At 38.6% G+C, this 20,783-nt stretch overlaps 1 protein-coding gene across 2 annotated transcripts in view; it reads right to left on the reverse strand.

Annotated features, from left to right (window-relative positions):
• The window catches only part of BMP5 (bone morphogenetic protein 5), a 113,509-nt gene extending 96,817 nt beyond the window's left edge, over positions 1-16,692 (reverse strand). The window contains exon 1 of one of the 2 annotated variants that reach the window (XM_026507191.4): positions 15,443-16,692. In XM_026507191.4, coding sequence (XP_026362976.1) covers positions 15,443-15,932 — 490 coding nt within the window. In that variant the 5' untranslated portion in view covers positions 15,933-16,692. The remainder of the gene's footprint in view (positions 1-15,442) is intronic. The other variant, XM_026507193.4, reaches the window with a different exon arrangement.
• Between the last annotated feature and the right edge of the window lie 4,091 nt (positions 16,693-20,783).

Here is a 20,783-nt window from a genome sequence, read left to right on the forward strand (position 1 = left end):
ACAATAAGAGGTTAACATCTAAAATATGCAACTGAACATCATAAAAAAATAAAATTTGTAAAGAATACAACTCAACACCGAAAAAAACCCAAATAATACAAATAAAAATGGGCAGATGACCTGCACAGACATTTTTCCAAAGAAGACCTACAGATGGCCAACAGACACGTGAAGAGACGCTCAACATCACTTATCATCAGGGAAATAAAAATCAAAACCACAATGAGGTATCACTACATACCTGTCAGAATGGTTAGCATCGAAAAGACAAGGAAAAGTACCTGTTGGTGAGGATGTGAAGAAAAGGGAACCCTGGTGCACTATTGGTGGGAACGTAAATTGGTGTAACTATTATGGAAAACAGTGTGGAGATTCCCCAAAATATTAAAAATGAAAACACCACATGATCCAATAATTCCACACTGGGTACTTACCCAAAGAAAATGCAAACACTAATTCAAAAAGATATATGCACCCCTATGTTCATTGCAGCATTAGTTACAATAGCCAAGATATGGAAGCAACCTAAGTGTCCATTGACAGTGACTGGAGAAAGATGTGGTACGTTGCTCAGCCACACAGAAGAATGAGATCTTGCTATTTCTGACAACACGAATAGGCCTAGAGGGTATTAGGCTAAGTGAAATAAGACAGAGAAAGACAAATACCATATGATTTCACTTATATGTGGAATCCAAAAAAACAAAACAGATTCTGAAATATAGAAAAGGGGAGAGGTGTGGGGAATAGGTGAAACAGGTGAAGGGGATTAAGAGGTACAAGCTACCAGTTATAAAATAACTAAGTCAACAGAGATGAAAAATATAGCATAGGGAACAGAGTCAATAACATTGTAGTAACTGTGTATGTTGACAGAGAGTAACTGCATTTATTGTAGTGAGCATTGCATAACGTACAGGATTGTCAGTCACCGTATTGTGTGCCTGAAACTAATATAACATTGTATAGTTTATAGGAAATAGTAAAAAATAGTAGTAAATGGTAAAAAAAAAATTTAAATAAAGTGTACAACACATTATATAAACACTGTTCAACCTGATGAAAAAGGTGTATTTTTAAAGTATAGAAGGAAGTATGTTAAGAGCATAAACAATGGTTGGTTCTAGACAGCGGAATTAAAATGGTTTTCTTGCTTCTTTTCAATTTGTGTATAAAGTAACCACAGTGTCAACAAATTATATGATCTTACTGCTCTGCTTGCCGTATTTCCAAAATGGCTTTTACAAACTAGTATTTCCACATGGGAGAGTATTTCTCAGAGTGAGTTCCCCGTAACACTAGGCACCCACGGTGCTCTGTTAGGTGAGTCCCAGAGTGCAATGTGCACGTGAAACCATCTGATCATATCCTCCTTGCAGAGATTCACAATGCTCATCAGCATAATAAAGATACTGAGAAGTCTCCTCTTGGAAATATCAAAATCAATTTAATTACTGTTTCCCACCATAGTCCAAACTCGCTCGGCTATAAAATTTCAGATAACAACCTTAAGGAGATGTAGCAATGCTTTCAATGGTGACTCAGGCAGCTAAGCTGCAGACTCTTGATTTGGGCTCAGGTCATGATCTCATGGGTGGTGAGATCCAGCCCTGCATGGGGCTCAGGGCACAGCAGCAAGTCTGCTTGAGGATTTTCTCCCTCTGTCCCTCCCCCCCGACTCGCTCACGGGCACGCGCACACTCTCTGTCTCTCCCTCTCTCTTAAATAAATCTTTAAAAAAAAATAGTACACTTCAGGAAATACTGACGAAGAATTCTGATTGTGATTGAAGTGCCCAAGAGATTTAAATAATTATGAGTCAGCATGTGCTTTAGTTATTATGTGTCAATGAAGATACTTGAATTAAAATTAGATTTTTGACCTATTCATAAGCAATAATTTTATCATATGTCTTCCTAAGCACATCTCAGTCTAAATAACTACAAATCAAATTCTGAGACCATTGATACTTCTTATCTTACGATCTGTAGATTGTGTGGGTGTGGTTAGGTAAAGGCAAATAGAGAAGGAGATCAAGAAAGAGAACTGTTACAGAGTAGCAGGTGACATCCTAAACGTTCTTTACTCTGCAGCTACCTCTTGGCTTGCTTTGCAAAGCAGACATTAATGCTCAGGAGTTTAGGTACAGGTTGATATGTTAGCTATGATACCTGCTTTTTGCGATTCCTCTTGACTTCCTGCCTTAGACTGAGCGCTGAGGAGAGCTGACAATGACTTGTCTTCATGAACTTTATCATTTTGCTTTGAGAAATGTTGTCAACCCAAAAATATTTCCTTTTGGGGAAAAAATTAATTATCCCAAGGCCTGAGCCTCTAATTCGTAAGACACCCAATGAGTGGAAAGAATATATCTAGTACAGGGGAAATGAGTGAGCTCTGTGCAAGGAGCTCACTTTCCACATGCAAGAGATAGGGTTGTAGCCGCCACGGATGTAGAGATAGGCGTTAGATGCGGAAGGTTCAGTGTTGTCCAGAACACAGAGGACAGGCCAACCATGACCAGTAGGATGAAGCAGAGGCTATCTGCCCCTTTCTATCTACAGCAAGAGGCATTTCCTAATCTCGAGGTTGGAGAGGGTCCTGCAGCCCAAACTTCCACTTTAGCAGGCGTCTCATGAGATTCTCTGGCCAACCCAGGCATGGGTCAGAAAAGGTAGGCCAAGGACACATGAGGCCGCAGGACGGCGTGCTTGAGGGGCCTCGGACTGGCCAGCGGCTGGTTGTTGTCCAGCGTCCAAATGAACCCACTACTGGTTTGCTCCAATCTCTAACCTCGGCTTTTGAGGTCTTTACTATTTATGACTTTGACATTCTGCCTCTCTTTCATTTTGCTAAACGTTGCTCCTCTCCATGCCAAGTCTATCTTCTGAAGTTGGGAATCCACACAGATCACCTTTCCTTCCCTCGGTTGGGGGCAGGGCACCGGGGTCAGTACTGTTGGTGTCTGCAAAGTGCTTCCCGCCTCTCTGCCTGTGAGTATTGGGAATATACTCCTTCAAAAGGCTACAGCCTCCCAGTTCAGAAGAAGGCCTACAAGAGCCCAGCTCCTGAGATAAGACTCTTGGTAAGCTCACTATTTAGTGATTTTTCCCTAAAATATAAAGCATTACTAATGAAGTGAAAATATTCCAATACATGAAGTGCTGGCGAAATATACAGAACTTTACAAAAAAGTTAAACAATGTCCCAATGACAGCCTTCCCAGCTGCATTCACAAAGGCAACGCAGCAGAGCAGTGAAGAGTTTGGACTCTGAATCCAGTTCCTCCTCTTACGAGATGTAGGACTTGGGACAAAAATGACTTAACGTTGTTGGGTCTCACTTTCCTCGTCTCTGAAAGGGGTCATTTTGTGAGAATTTAATGAGTGAACACTTGAAATGCTGTTAGCGCCCTGGCCTGGCCTCCCGAGCACTGGGTACACGCTACCTGTGGGAGACGGCGAATTTCCAGGAGAGCAGAAACCATGGCCCATCTGGAGTGCTACTGCTCTTAGGGTTTCCCTTGGAGAATCCGGAGTTTTGTTGATACGAACTGATAACTGTGATGGCGGCCCAGCAGACCGGGGTCTGCCCTTTCCGGCAATATTTATTCCACCGGCACGGCAGCCTGACGGCGAAGAGTAACCCACTAGTAAAATATTAGTCCATTTTCCCCCATAATCACTTCAAACGTGAAGTAATAATTGCCTAATGCCTAATATCCTGAGTAAATTCAAAGCAATGTACTCAAAGAGGTCTTTATACCAATTCTGGGAACTCTCTACCGGTTTCTACTTTATAAAATGTCTCCAGCTACTCGGAGTATCGCTCGAATCCACATCGTGTTGTGTGTACAGTAACAAAGTAAACACTGGACACAACCTTGTTAGCCCACAAATGACGAAGTAAGGTAAGGTCAGGGGTCAAGATTTAGGCAAGACCAAACAACTTCATTTTGAAAAACTGTATGACATTTTACCCTTCTTTCCTCAGTACAACACAAATAAACAACGAGAGTTTAAGCCAGACTTAGGCTCTGGAATGTGCAATAAGCAAACAGTGCTTTTAGATATTACCTTTAAAATCAATGAATAAAAAACCCCGCAGCTACACACACAGGTTTCTGAAAGAGCCCCTAAGCTTTGCAGAAGCTTGGTTCTACTTTTGTTCTATGCCTTTTGGACTAAAAGTCTTCCTAAGGTTCTGTTGGCTGGTAGCAGGCTTGTATTTATTTATTTTAAATTCATTTGAAGGAACTGAGATTTGAAAGTAATTTTCCCTGTACCCAGAAGGTTCATTGTACCTGGTTATTTAAGTAACAAAACACATTCTTGCAAATAATGTTGGTGAGTGCTTTTAATTGTATGTGGTGCTGGAATTTCTGTGCGGATTTTTTCAAAGTATGTGACATTGAGCAAAAAAATCCTGGCACAAGAACCAGGGATTCTGGGCCTAGACCTCGCTCCTCTTGCCTTGTGATGTTGGCAGTAAAACAGGCACAGTCCTTCGCACAGTGCCTGGCCCCATAGTAGGTAATCAGCTTCTATTTGTCAAACGACTGAATGAAGGACCTTTCAGAGCTCTGCTTTCCAGAGCTGTAGACTGTGGAATCATATCTACATCCGCGAGTGCTAGACGTCGAAGCGATGCAGGTAAAACCACATAAGGCACATAAAGGTGCTTTCCAGAAGTATAAACCATTACCATCATTGCAATTAAAAATTACACATTTCTCAAAAGTAGGTTACCAAGCTAAGACAGATCATGGGTCCAGTAAGGATTCTGCCATTTACCAGTTGGGTGATCTTTGCAAGTTATTGCATCTCTGATCACGTCTCAATTTTTCACATCAACAAACTAGGAGAAGAAAAATATTTATGCCTACGACGGAGATGCAAATTAATTGACATAATGTATGCAAATCACTCAGTCCAGTTTCCAGCATAGAAATTATATTTGTTGTTGTTTTCCTTGCTTTAATTACTACTGCTACAACTACACTATAATTTAAATGATATGGATGTGACAGTGTCCTATACTTTAAACGTACCACATGCACACATACCAGAATGATAATGGTTTGCTTAATTTGGATAAATTCTTCCTCAAAGTAATTGATAACAGTAGAATGATAACTGTTTTGACGCAGCAGTGTGGAAGAGAAAAATCTTACATGCTGACTTGAATAGGTCAATATGGATATAGTTGGAATCCATATTTTATTTTGAGAACTTTACTCACCACAGTGAGATATTTAGCCAAGATCATCTTTCAGCATGCTATCAAATAATGAAAAAAAACCCCAGCAAATTCATATTTTCCCACTCAATGTATTATAAAATACCAAAAGTCAATGTGATGACTTTACAATATGGACACTGTAAACATGTATGCCTTTTGTTCAACTTTTCAGATCAAACCCGTAAGATCCCATCCTGCTTCAAAATATTATAACAGAAAGCAAGTCAAGAAAAGCAATAAAAAGACGTGACTGTTGTCTGAAAACAAAAACAAAAAAATAGCCCAGTCTAGGAAAGTCAAAATACTTAAGGCTAAACAGTATTAAATAGAAACAAGATTATAATAATAATACAAATAGTAATAAGAACTGCCACAAATTAGAAAAACATAAATCCAAACACGATTTGAGTTACATACAATACAAAAATTTCCTGGATTGAGTGATCATTTGAACAGAGTGTCTTTTCTATTTAGAGTTCAGGAGTTTATTCACCATGATTTTCATCATAAATCAACTTTTTAAAAAATTAAAACTAAAAAAACAAGCTGACTTATGAAAATAAGCATTAAAACTCCTCAAGACTTTTTCCTTCTTTCAAAGGGTCTTTTAGAGGGTGCCCTTGCCTTCGCAACCAAGTTATTTTCTAATCGTATATTATTACTTGGGCCTGCAATCAATTTCCCCTTCCCCATAATAAACAAGGAAATAGAACAGGTAATATCTGGAACTAGAGTAGAACCATGCGTTCATTCCAAGAACCTGACCAAAGCACCGCTCAGCAGTACATCCCAGAAACTGCTGTCGTTGGGTGCTCAAAGGGAAGCCCTGCAGTTACCTACAGTCTCTGTCGAGGACTGGCCTTTTTTTCCAGGACACCCTGATGAGGGAATATAATTGATCAACAGTCCAACTCCAAGACAGAGTCAGGGAAATTCAAGGGTTCATTTTCTTTGGGATAGAGGAAAAGTCATGTGCATAGCATCCCGCAGTTCCAGCAAGGCATGAATTTGTCAAAGTCTGACAGGCCGGGTGTCGATGCCCTCTGACACCAGAACACCGTAGGTTCGCCTCTAGTAGAAGTAGTTGTAGTAGGGGCAGGGGCTGTGAATTGAGTACTTCTCTCACGGAGGTTTACAGGCCTGTAACCTTACCTTACTCCGTACAATTCTGTATTAGGATCTCCACTCGACGGAGGAGGAAAGAGTTCTAGTAAAGTGACACAGCTTGCTCAAGGATATGCAGCAGTCTGCAAAGCTGATATCCAAACCCCCTACACTTGCACCCTCCTGAGATAGCTGAAGAACTAAATAATCCCTCTTGCCCCCGAGCAAAGAAAACGTCTGTGAGACATGAACCATAAAGCCTATTTAATCGATGACTCCTTTTTTCCTTCTTTCAAAGGGTCTTTTAGAGGGTGGCCGTGCCTTTGCAACAGAGTATTTTCTAATTGTGTATTATTACTTGGGCCTGCAATCAGTTTCCTCTTCCCCATAATAAACAAGGAAATAGAACAGGTAATATCTGGAACTAGAGTAGAACCATGCATTCATTCCAAGAACCCGACCAAGCACCTCTCCTTCTTCCCACTAAGTCAGTCCTCGGTGCCTGCATCAAGGTTATTTGTAGAGGGAACTACACTATTTCCAAGCTGAACCCTCTCTTCCGCTGCCCGTGATAATTACACATGTAAAATCGGGTTAAAATGATCACTTAGAAGGGGAACATAGACGATACTGGAAAGGGGCCTTTCTCCTGTGCGCTTGTGTGTGACTCAAGGGCAGGGAGCATGGCTCTGGGCTCCAAGGCTTAGCGGTTGGTTATTTATGACAAGTAAACAGCACTTATACCTGCTCCTCCAGTAAATTCTGCCTCCGTGAGTCACAGGAGCACCGCCGGAGGAGAGTAAGGGTAGCAAAGGACAATAGTAATCCCAATTGGCCTCACCCTCACATCATTTCTGCCTGCCACATTAACCGCGGAGGAGATCGTCTGATTCCACTCAGAATTCAAAACGCTTTAACACACAGTCATGGGTCATTTCAGGAAGAAAGACGTAGGACTGAGAACAAGCAGACCTACGGACTGAAAAAAGAGACTGCTCTGGGTATTGGCTCTGCATATTTGCATGTGGGAGTGCTTTCTACACTGAGTCTTCTGGTTGGCAATGGTAGCCCACTGTTTGTCGTGGGATCTTGCAGTGCTGCTTCTCCCGGGATTTTTGGGTTTTGTTTTTAATTTCAGTGTGCTCTAAAATACTTTTAATATGTCACATGAAATTACTTATCCATATACAATTTAAGAATTTTTTCAACACGTCATGCTTCTTTTGCCACTTCACCAACTTGTGAAGTTAATAATTCCCACACTAAATCATGATTATCTCTTGAATTTTATAATAAATCAGTACGACAAAGGTTAACGTGTGTGTACATACATATACACACACAGACATAATTAACTTGCCCTGAAATTGAAGTACTTCCGGAACTTCCATTGACTAAACACCTAATACTCATTTACCCGTCTGTGCCAAATGTCTTCCGTTTGTGCCTCAAGATCCACTCTCCACATTTCTCTCCTCTGCTCTCCGCACCAGGAAGCTGACTTTCATCAGGTCCACCGGTAGGTTCCCTGTGGCTTTCGGTACCGAAGGGAACATGGCAGAAAAGTAGGGGCTGAGTATTTAGTCCTTGGTTTCCCTCCCTGCTGAGTATTTAGGGGTTGGCTACATGGCATCTCTCCCACAAAGGCCACAGTTCCTGTCAGGATACCTTCCCCACACAGCTCTCCTCTGAGTTTTCTGGTAACTGTTTCTGCTCCCAGCCCAGAAGTGCTGAAGGAAGTCTCCTCTGCTGTTCTGGGTGCTGCCTTATGCCCTGTTTTGCCAGAAAGCTCTGCCCACAACATGACAAACATTACAACATTAGGTAAACTCTCCTCAGATGATTCAGTTCGTACATGCTGTCTCTTTCCTCCTGGGACGCTGATACACTCCTGGGGATCAAAAAAGGACAAATAGGGCATGGTTCCTGCCGTCACGACATGTAATCAAATATGCAGGGCTGGCTGCTCTGGCGTGTGACCTGTGCAGTTGCACGGGCCCGGCACTCAGACGGACCTCTTGCTTGAGCTTAGACTCTGCTTCCACAAGGTTCGAATTCTTGATAACATTTGAACCAGAGGCCCCACATTTTTATTTTGCACCGGGCTCCACAAACTAGTTGGCCAGTCTTGCAGATGCTGCACAGGCTTTGGATAAGGGCAATGCTAGTAACAGTAACACTCTATTTACTGCGGGCTCAGCTATGTCCCAACTGCTCTTCTTAAAATTATAAGCATATTCACTCATTTCATCCTCTCCACACCCAACGAGGAAGGCATGGTTATTATTGGCATTGTTTAGATAAGGAACCAAGGGCACAGAGAGAATTTAAGTAACTTGCCCGAGGTCACACTGCTAGAAAGTGTAGAATATGGGATTCCGATCCAGGCATTCTGGCTTCTTCTAGGCTACTCTCCTTCTGCGGTGGAAACACGGAAAGAAGCACAATCAAGTTTAATCTGTAATTAAACCTGAAAGCCACTTGAGCAGTAATACGCCATGGACTGAAGACTGGCTGTAACAGGGTCTCCTACAGAGGAAGGCTAATCACAAAGCTACGACAGGGACAGAAAATCTGTGCAAAGCAAATAAAATTGAATTTCTCATATCATACAGTGTCAGAATAGCTGCAGGGGTTTGTACATGTTAATAAATTTTTTGATTTTGACCTCTTAGTTCCGAATAAAATCTGAATGAGGCTTACATCTGTTTACGTTGACTTTCTGAAACTACTTTCTTTATTCCTAACAACTCCAGGAGAGCTGGTAAACAATAAGAACAATACAAGTTATTTACTTCCAGAAAGAAGTGGAGTAAACACAGTACCTAAGAGATAATTTAATTAGATTCAGTTGTTTCTAAACTACAGCATTGTTCCTTCTACCGCAAGCACCAATACTTGGCTGCTTACAGAAAGAAAAATGAAAGACCGTATCATCACGAAGACAGGGTTCTTCACCGTCTTAGAAATTATAAAACAGCACATACCCTACTTTAGTCTCTATACCGATCAAATTACTTGAAATCATACAAGGTCTTGGTTTTTACGTTTTATGTAATGTTTACGCAACTCACTGCCTTCCTCTCCTTGGTTAGGGAGGGTTGTTGTCATTTTCCTTTCTCCCAAAACCGCTAGCGATCCTTCTGACTAATCAGAGGTGGCTTTTTCCCTTCATTTTAAACACTGCACACTTTAATAGATTTTGTTTCCACTTTCTTAGGTTATAATTTTACCACGATCATTAGACAAGACTCCTACGAGGGAGGGGTGACCACCTGATTACACAGACTCTTACAGATGTCCCTGAGAAAGGCAGGTAAATACCTCAGTTATTATTTTTATCTCACTGTCACGACTTTAAGATGTACAACTGGATCTTACACGTTCCCAATCTGACATCAAAAATCATAACAGATCCCCCTTTCCCCAAATAAATGAGCCATTTGTCAGGGCTGACCGGTGCATTTTAAAGGATATCTCAGCCAAGGGTATTATTTTAAGAGATGAGCAAATCGGGAAACCCCACAGCCCAGCCATAAAATATGAACTTAAGGTGCAAAGCAGCACTCATAAATATGACTTCGAACAAGGGATTCATTGTTTGGCTCCAACCCTTTCAGTGGCTCCTCTGATCTCAGCCCCTCTCTGTGCGTCAGGGAAGCCTCTTCCTTTAACCTGTGGTTTTTTCAAGCTGAGCCACTCCATTATTTATGACTGTAAATGTGAGCAGCCCGTCTGTACGCTCCTTGTACATACACACTCACACATACACGGAGCCCCCTCCCTATTCCCCACTTTGGTATTTTAGCGGGGAAGGATGAAAGGGCTTCCCCCCGAGCTGCTGTGGTTGGGATGTGGCGTTGGCTGCTGTGTCAGTAGGAGGTAGACTGAGGGTTTCCCAACGCACCGTCCACCTGCACACCCCAGACCAGCCTCTGATGACTCATTCCATTCATTCGCTTTCTTCTGAGGGCTTTTTTGAAAAATATATTTGATTTCTTTCTCTGTCTCATCCTCATTGCTCTCTGCTTTTCATCTTCTCATCCTCCCTCATCCTCTCTTCTCAACTTAAAAAAAGGAAATAATCTCTTCACAGATGTGACATGGGTGTGAAACAAAAATAATGTAAGCCAAAGCATTTTATCAACTAACTGAGAATTGCATTTTTTCTTAGTGTGATTTTTGTTCAATGTTGCAGTTCTTTCTTTTTTTTTCTTACTCTCCCTTAAATTTCCCCCTTTTAAATTTTAATTATGTAATAAAACAGGGAAGGCAAAAACAATTAAGTTCTGTCAATGGGATCCTCAGGGAGAGGTGAGGAGGCAAAGAAGAATGGGATCGTGGAGAAACAATTCCAGGGGATGGCAACAGCCAGAGTAGTTCTGATGCCCTGGGGAGCTTTTCTCCTGATGGGTGGAGGCTGCAATTGGCACATCATAACCTTTTCCTTCTCAACTCCAGAGAAACAGGAGACTGTACCTAAATGATCAAGCTGTAACTAATTGATTTTCAGCTAATCTCAGCCTCCAGCTATGAAGAAACAAGGACCAAAGGCGGACCCCAGGAAGGGGTTGGGGGCAGTAAGGAGAGGGGTGCCAAGAAAGCCTCGAGGTAGAGAGACCATCGAACTAAAGAGGAAAGGCCAAGTAATGTGAGGGGGGTGGGGGGTGGGAGAGAGAGGCAATAATGAAAAAATGGAAGAATGAAAGGAGGGAACTGGAGGTGGTGGGTGAGGCAGCCCCAAGCCTACTGAGTTTGTTATCATACCTTCACAGTTCCAGCCCTTACTTCTGAGTAAACTTTTACAACTGGTTATTGGTGAATGACCATTAAGATGAGCAAAAAGCTTTCAATTAAACTATACGATTATACCTACCGCAGCAGCCATGCCCATCATTTGACAGTAAGGCGGCTTTAAAGAACAAGAACCCCTTGGGTCACATTCATGAATGCCAAGGGTTGTTGAAGAAGAGAACAAAAAGATTTCCACCCTCAGCAACTTTTTTTTTCTTCAAAAGTTACAGGTGTTAAAGAATTATTGTTTCACCCAATATTTGCATTTGCTATTCCAGACATATCCATGAATATGTACTGTAATGGTTTTAGATCATCTTGTCTCCCTTCCCATCACTGCCCCCCCCCCCAAAATCTTGCATGTGTTTATAGGTAAGTTTATGTTACACGAGTGTTAATAACCCTGTTGGAGAGACTACACAGATAGGCATCTTTAGGTAGATTCTGTGTATAAATTCCTCTCCACTGGGCACTTGAGTCAGCCAAAAGCAACAATAAATATCAATGATGTCTTTCAAACCTGTCAACCGAGAACAGAAGCATTTTTTTCTTCCAGTACCAGGAGAGTTTAATGATTTGGGGAAGTAAGGGGAGAAGGGTTTAATTTAAAGTCTTGAAAGTACTTTTTTTCTATTTCATATCTTTACATGCTAAATATGTTATAAAATAGGAAAAAAATCTAGGCACACATCCATGTACTTTCGAGCTTTAGAATGAATACATGTTCTTGAAATATACCTAAGACGTTTTTGACTCCAAGTCAACTGATCAGAAACCATTAAAAAAAAACCCCGAAGTTCATCTTTTTCAGAGAAATACACATAGACAGGGAATACTATGAAAGTAAATTTCCTGTGTTCACTGTTTTTTTTGTACTTTCCTCCAAAACATCTACAATGTTGTATCATTTTAATTGTACTATCGCCAAGTAATCAAACAAAATTGATTTCTAACTAAAAGATCTTAGAAATACACTACGTGTTTATCTTAATGTAAACAGAAGATTTACTTCAAAATTGCAAGCAATTTTATTTGCATAGATATCTGATATATAAACTAACCCTTAACATTTTTAAAAAGATGGTCAAAAAAGAAAAGATTTACCAGAAAGATATTTTTGTTCTCAACAAAATAACGTGGTATTGACTGAGCAAAGACGCCTGGGATGGTCAACAATCACAGGGACAAAGCAGAAGAGTCAACCTGTAAAAAGCTGGATGCCAGGAGACTAACAAAAATTGACCTAAAATAATGAATCCAATAGAGTGGAAAGCTTCTCTTCACACAATAATTAATATTTGTCTCTTCAAAATGCATGAATCACTAAAACAACTTAAGGGTCAAAATAAGGTGTTTGTTTTCGTGTTTAGTGGTTTACATTGGCCTGAAGGCAATTTCTTCACGTTTTATTTTTTCTTTTAGGAAATTCTCATCTATTTTTCATTTATGAACAAAAAAATTAATCTCGTCTGAAATGTTTTAAAATAGATATTTTATTAAATGATTCCGAGTTTAAATTAATTGTTCTTGATGAGCAAAGCTAATGTTAGAAAAAATGTCTTTCTGAATGACAAGATAAGTATAGAAAACCCATCACTTGACTTGAAAATGACACATATTTGCATTACTATAAAGGACACTATTACATCCTTTTAATGTAATTCAGCTTATTATAGGAACTGTCAACAGATTCTTTTCACATATTTAAATATCCAGGTGACTCCCTCAATACAAATCCCTTGCCTATTGCTAATTTGATCATTTGCCCTTAGTCCCTACTATATGCATATCTTTTAAGATACTAAAATAAATAAATGAAATCCGCCTGAGTCTTATAAGAACATAAACAAATACTATTTGTTAATGAATGTTACACTAAGAACCACTGAAATTCCTAGTGCAGTTAATCACGATATTACACTTTTACCTTTTCTAAGTCTGCTTTGACCTATTTTATTATGGAAGAAATACAGAAGTTAAAGCCTTTTACTAAGTAGTGATTGGTTGTTAGCTTTGGTTATATTAGAAGGCACCGTCTAAGGATAAAGTAAAATTGTGATTCAATTTTCCTCAGAGACTACTAGGAAAAACTCAGTACCAGAATCAACTTGTCAGTAATTTCACATGAGACATTTAGTTTGGAATTATTAAATAAAGTAAAAAAAAATACAATTCATTATTGAGGATAAATCACTATTCAGCAGTTCAAGCATGATAAAAATTAGTATCTTCTGAAGCTTATATCTGATATTGTTTCTCTACAGTAAAATGAATAATTGTGTTTCATGATACAGTTAGTGAACTGCTTCATTGGTATAAGCCAAACAATACAACCAAAATTTCATTGATTTAAAAATATAAGTATTCTTTAATGATAAAAACGGTCCTAGAAGTCACTGAATAAAACTGTTTATTATTGTTTTTGGCTTTCTTATTGTGTGTAAATGTATAAAAAGGAATGGCACACAGATTCAAAAATCATACTTCCTGTCTAAAACAAATACATTTCTTCTGTGAATGATCAAAATATTTGATTTTAAGAAAATATATATTTTAGAACAGATTCATGACTGAGCTATTGTTTTGTAAAGTGCATCACACGTTCTGCCCTGTCAGATTTTAGGTGACCGGAACTAATTTTTTCAGTGATCTATTTTATGCATATGTAAATCCTGCCACTTTGAGATTCTTCTGCTAGAATGCTAAAAGTCCTTTAAATTATTGAAGAACGCTTTCAAAATTACAACAAAGTAAAATATGCCATGAGCCACATTGCATACCACTTATACTAGGAAAAAGCAATCAAACTAATTTAGAATTAAGCCATATTTTAATGGCTTGAAAGTTCCAAATGAAACCTGTTAATTATATGTAGAAGAAAAGGCCTCCAGGACACCTGATTAGGGCAACCAATGATGACTTACTAAAACTTAATAATGAGAGCTTTGTCTCTAGCAACATGAAACATGATTTATTAAGCACCTTATCCTTCATGCTAGGATTGCTAAGAGCAAATGAGCAGAGCATATTAAGCAACATGTTTCATAAAAGCATTCATGTATTTGAATTTGTTGCTATCTGACTTTTCAAAGACTATTTTCTTTGAGATATTATATAAGGAAGTTTTTAATTAAGTATAATAAAACATGTCAATTTTAAGTCAAAGCAGATTGTAGTTTTCAAACAAAGTTTTGGACGTTCTTACATTAAAATGTTTCTAATTCTTTCAAGTTGATTAAATCTGTACATAAAATTTTGTCTTCAAAACTAACTACATACTATGTTACTTTTTGAATGTCTGGAGATAGTGAATTTTCATCTTTAGCCTCTACTAAAACATTTTTAAAAAACACAGCCCTTGTGAAATCACTTTAAATTGGTAACTCCTTAATATTTTTAAGAGATGAAATATTGGACACTAATTTACCATTTGATATTGTCAATATTTTAAAACTACCATGAAAGTACCAGCATTGAGTAAAACAGAATTTTAAAAAATTATTCTCTAATAATGCTGCTAATCAAAGAATTTTTCAATTTATTTTTTACCTTACAGGAAAAGGAAAATTTTGCATAAGTAAAGACCATCATAGCATGCTTTATATTTCTCTTGCTTCTGGAAACAATCAAATGGGTATGATATCGTTTCATCATTAAGAAGTTAAGAAATGTTTGAAGCTTCTTTTCCAAAATATCTTTCACAGAGTTTCAGAATCTCTCCCTGAAAATCTCTGATAGTAATCTTTTACAGTATTATTTGATCTTCGTTAATCACACATTGATATTTTCACAGTAGCTGACTCGCCCAAATGAGAGTTTTTAGGTGGCATCTAAATGTATACTTACATGTTTGTTCAACTGCTAACAAAAAAACTTTTCAGAAAGTCACTTTAGTTTTCGGTCTGCAAATGCTTGTTTCTTTTTTATTTGTATTGTGATGTTTTTGCCTATAGCACAGCTATCCTCATAAATTTTCCTTTTTTGTAGACTATTGCCTGTTTATTCAGACATTAAAGCAAATCTGAAATTTTAACAAGATCTAAAAGGACCCAAATCTCCCCAACCGTGTTTAATTTTAGCTTTTCATATTTAAAAAATTAAATACATGTACGTGTGTGTACGACTTTGTTGCCTAAAGCAAAATCTTACATTGTATCAATGAAAGAAAGGAAACAGAAGCTGGAGAAGAGAGTTACAGAAAATGACTTTATATAAACACGACCACCTACCAGGCAGCTACTTTACTATTAGAAAAACTTCCATTTAGTAATAACATAGTTTAACAAATAAAAGAACAACGTACCTAAATTGACAAAGCTCATGACCATGTCAGCATCATTCAGAAAGTTGGTATCATGTAGGCTGGCTAGAGGTGGGCTCTGGGTGGTCAGAGGAGTCGTTCGAGATAACTGTATGCGACGAGGGTACCCATTGGGAGAGGCTGGGTATCCTTTTCTTGCTCCTCTGGTCTCTCCTGCCAGGGAAGCCCTCACCGAGTATTCCGACTCTTCGGGATTTTCTTCATTGGCCATAGCATTGTATAGGTCCAGCATAAAGAGAGGTGCAGAGGAAGCTTGTTTTCCAGGTGAAAATGGTCTGGGTCTATGAGGCAAACCCAAGATAGAGAGAATTTCCCTCTGTATTTCCCGTCTTTCGTGGTTCCGTAGTCTTCTATAAATAAAACTGGAGTGAACATGATTGTCTCCCAAGCCTCCTTTTGCATAACCCACTAGAACCCAGCAGCTCCAGAGGAAACCCACAATACTCCTAAGTAGAAATACAGTCAGATGCATTTTTGTCCAAAAGCAAAAGTTGATATTTTTAGTCCTTCTTGTCCTCTTAAAAAAAAAAAAAAAAAAAAAATCTAAGTTCCTAGGAGGTACGCTTTCCCAGTAGCTGAAAAAACAAATTTACCTATTCTTCATGACAGTGACATTTCTGAACACCCTCACTGATTTTCCTGTCCTATTTCAAATATTTTGGAATATGTCAAGAGTAGTTATTTCTAAGAAAGCTGAAACTTGGATTTCCAATTATCCACAGTTGTTAAGAGTTTTTGCTGCATTGATGTAGCAGAAGACGGCTAATATTATTTGATCGGATGACCTATGCATTCCTATATGAATTTATGGTAATCAGGCCTTTGGTATTTGAATCAACGAAAGTTGATCTTCTGATAAACTGTAGTTCCCAAAGTTATCTTCACTTGCTCTTGAGTTCTTCTCAACCCTTGAGCTCTTTCCAAGACAAATCCTGATTTCTGAATCACAGATCTATGCTGGTCTGCACCTTGGTGTTGGAATATATATTTGTCCGGCAGCTTGGTGATAACTTTAACATCTTTTGTGTCGTCTTAGTGTAAAATAAGACTCAAGGTTGTACTATTCAAGTAAATGTGTTTCCCTGAATTTACTTGAAAACCTTCCTGTAAGTCCATTCAATCCCTTTCTCCTTCTAACTGTTAATTCCACCTCCAGCAGGCACAAATATACCAGCCCTCTTCAAGGGAGATCTAAAGAGTAATGTAAGCACAACCCTGCTGGGAAAGAAGAGGCTTCTCATTGTAATTTGAAACTGGTAAAGCAAAAAGAACTTAACCCTTTTGCTACCAGAAAAGCCTTCATTTTCACAATTTTATAGCCACGCATCTAACATAGCACAGTGATACATGGGGCATAGAAGTCCTGGGGGGTGGGGGGGGGAGCCAGTTTGCAAGCAGCACACTGAAAATTTTGCCACCAGTTTTATAGAGTACTCTTTTAGATCTTTCTTTTCATAGTACACATTTAATACACTTCTATATTAAGTCTCAGGTTGTGGCTAAATTAACATACATCTCAGTTCTATATTTGGGGTTATTTCCAGCTTTTATGAGTTATTAAAATTTACTTCTTAAAAAATAAAAGGAAGAGTTGTAAATGGAGGTGAATTTGTTGTTTCTTAATGACAGCCAGATCTTTTTAGAATAAAATACAGTAGAGAAGTAATCACCAGTAAATATATTCTAGCTCCCAAAGCAGTAGTTAGAGTAATTTAATAATGGTGATGAGATAGCCCAGCTTTAATGATCTTTAAATACAAAAATTTTAAACAGAAAAATATATTTATATTTCTCTTAAGTCAGTTACGGTTGAAAGACAAATACCCTAAGATAGTGTCATGATTCTTCCCTTTTAAGTCACTTCAGTTGAAATGTAAACAGACTTACAAATTAGATTTTTCCCATAAGTTATACTCGGTACTTTGGTTTGTTTTAACCCATGCAAATAAACACAAGTCAAATATTCACTATGACTACAAGCACATTGAAATTTGCATTTTTAAAATTTGATGGGTATAATGGGGAAAGTGCACACCTTTCTAAAATACCACACTTAATCCAAGGAAATGAGCAAAGTATGTGTTTATCCTTAATGTTTAATGCCTTTAAAATTTGGAAGTCTACAATGTTTTTGTGCAGCTGTAACTTTCCTTACAAGCTCTCACTTAACCTTAGGGCTTACAGTGCTTTCATTGTCTGGGATATTATTCTGATACCAGTGTAGATTTATCGAGCAAATTCTAGAACTATTATGAAATTTTAATGTTTTTCTTTACCTAAAGGCGCCTGGTTTCTTGTTTAATTTCTTTTTAAATATCTCCTCTGAGTGTCCAAAGCAAAGCCATATTTTTCACAAGTCTTCAGTTTATTGGTGGAGGCAAGATACTGAAAGGGCTTGCAGAATCTTATTGTGTGCCTCATTTTTCTTATACAGACTCACTGCCCTAAAACTTGATAATGCTGTTTCATATTTTCCCTACCGAAGCTTCTTCATCAGCAGTCATGTAGGCTGCACAGCGGCAGACCCAGTACTCACATACACGGCACACCTCTATAAAAGAGATACCACAGGAATAGCCACAGTGCTGTTAGTAATTGAAGGAACACCATTTCAATAAGAAATGGCTGAAGCCACTAAAATTCTTCAAGTTGTTTGTTTCATATCCAAACCAAACTCAAGAATTTTTTGGTCATTGCTGTGGATTCAAATCAAGCACTTTGAGACAAAAACAAAAACAAACAAACAAAAAAAACAAGGGGCGCCTGGGTGGCACAGCAGTTAAGCGTCTGCCTTCGGCTCAGGGCGTGATCCCGGCGTTACGGGATCGAGCCCCACATCAGGCTCCTCCGCTAGGAGCCTGCTTCTTCCTCTCCCACTCCCCCTGCTTGTGTTCCCTCTCTCGCTGGCTGTCTCTATCTCTGTCGAATAAATAAATAAATAAAAATCTTAAAAAAAAAAAAAAAAAAAAAAAAAAAAACCCCTGTTCTCTGCATTTATAAAACCAATCCCAACTAAAGCCTACTACGGTTTTTCTCTACATTTTTAAATAAATTATCAAGGTTCTGAATATGCTTCATGTCTCTAGAGTACAGCATAAAGTTACAAGTAAAAGTTGGCCATACTAGAGGAAGAAACAACGTTTATTATCTTCCACACGTGCTAACTTTTTTTTCTGAAGATACAAGTGAAAAATAAAAATGAGTCTAGGTGTCACAAGCCTCAAAAACTCATTTTCCCAAGGCATGATTTATAATATCAATCAGTGTCATTGTAATTTAAACTGCTTCACCAGGCATATAGCTTACCTCTATGTTGGAAATCAGTTGCCAATACCCCTGGTCAGAAGTTTTAGTATCCACCCTCCCCCCACCTTCCCTTCCAACTCAGACTAGATTTGGCAAACATTCATTTTTCAAAAGGATCAACATGTGCAACGAGAGAAAGAAAATAAAGAAGAAAAAAACTTGCCAGGAATAAAGGGGAAATGCTAACCATCAAATGAAAAGTCAGATTCATTTTCAATTAAGTGTATTTTACTACATGATCTGGATTCCCAGGTAGACGTATTTCTGTACACGAGAGCGATTTGAAAGATGAAGTATCTGCAACTGCAAAGTATAAACATTCCAAATTTCAGAGCATGTATTTAAAAGTTGTAGAAGTCATTGAACATACCGAATAAATATATGCTGGGAAAGAAGTTGGGACCGGAGAAACACCCAGAGCATCTCAAGAATTGTTCCTAAGGATAATTACATTTCAAGAAGAGAAGCCTGCATAAAAACCTACCTCTCATAACGTAAGATTTGCCTGGGCAAATACTAATTTCTAATGGAAGTGACCTTCTGGTGGGGTACAGAGACAATTGAATCCATTAAGAGGTACTTCTCCACTGTCATTCTTTCTGTTTTCTCTTTCCTTCACTAAAATTTGACACATTTAGTCCACGAACATGTAAACCAACTACATCCAAAAGGCAGCCTTTCAAAAGACACTTGCTCAAAAGAAATTTGAAACATTTGTAAATCTGTTTTGTCTGGAAGGGTCTTTGTATTTCACTTCTGGTTTCATTGCTGGTTTCTCCTTGAGACAAAAGTTCCTCAGTGAAAGACGTGACTGCAGTGAAAGACAGATACCTAATATACATGGTATCTGCATTCCTAAATTATCTCTCAAGTTTGGAAAATAGTCCAAAACAGTGTTAATGCGATCATAAAATTCTTAAGCAGAAGCTATCTTGGATCGTATTGGAGGGAGTAAGGGGAAAGGGTGGAAAGGAGATCACTGAGGAGATTGGGAAGTCTGGCAGCAATGGGAGAATTCGGGGAAAACATCCCCTTCTAGAATCTTCTTGGTGAATACACACACACGTGCAGAACAGAGCAGCTTCTGTGATATTAAACTGCCTTCAGCTCTTTTTGAGTCAAAAACATGGCACATATAAAAGAGAGAATACGGTGTGCAGAGCAGCAGTCCACAGGAAGGCTGAGCGGTGCTACACCACCCCCATCTGTCTTAGATTGGCCTGCAGTATCCTGAAAGGGGTTCCAATCGTGGGCAGCCTACACTTTTTTGTCTAAGGACTATCTTTTAAGGAAAACTTGGAAATTAAGAATAAAATACAGGGGTGCCTGGGAGGCACAGCGGTTAAGCGTCTGCCTTTGGCTCAGGGCGTGATCCCGGCGTTATGGGATCGAGCCCCACATCAGGCTCCTCTGCTATGAGCCTGCTTCTTCCTCTCCCACTCCCCCTGCTTGTGTTCCCTCTCTTGCTGGCTGTCTCTATCTCTGTCGAATAAATAAAAATCTTAAAAAAAAAAAAAAAGAATAAAATACAATCACCAAAAACTTTTAACGTTTGATTTTTTTTTAATGAATGGTGACAGTAGTGAGTATTTTGAAGCGAAAAGGGGATTTTTCAGTATGCTTTGTATTATTAGACATTCCTAAGGTTGTTTTGTATCATTTCATGAGAGTAAGTTTCCTAATAGTTACTTAAGGGAGAACAAACCACCATCTAACCATTATGGATCAAACACTACTGAGGAAATGCCGAAGGACCGTATCTGACAAATAAACTCCAACTGACTGACTTGAGAACAATTAGTCGAAGTATCAGGTTAGATGTTTTATCCATCAACCAAATGACAGAATATTTTAAATAGTTAGGCAGGTGACCATTAAGCAGTTACGCAGTTAACCACTAAAGGATGTCTTCATTGGTAGAGCAATTTATAATTTTAAAAGCTGAATCACAATAAGCTACCAATTGGAATTATTTATTCATCTGATGAATATTTATTAAATATTATGTGATATTAAA

The sequence above is a fragment of the Ursus arctos genome, unplaced genomic scaffold (assembly GCF_023065955.2).
Source record: "Ursus arctos isolate Adak ecotype North America unplaced genomic scaffold, UrsArc2.0 scaffold_29, whole genome shotgun sequence".
NCBI classification, from domain to species: Eukaryota; Metazoa; Chordata; class Mammalia; order Carnivora; family Ursidae; genus Ursus; species Ursus arctos.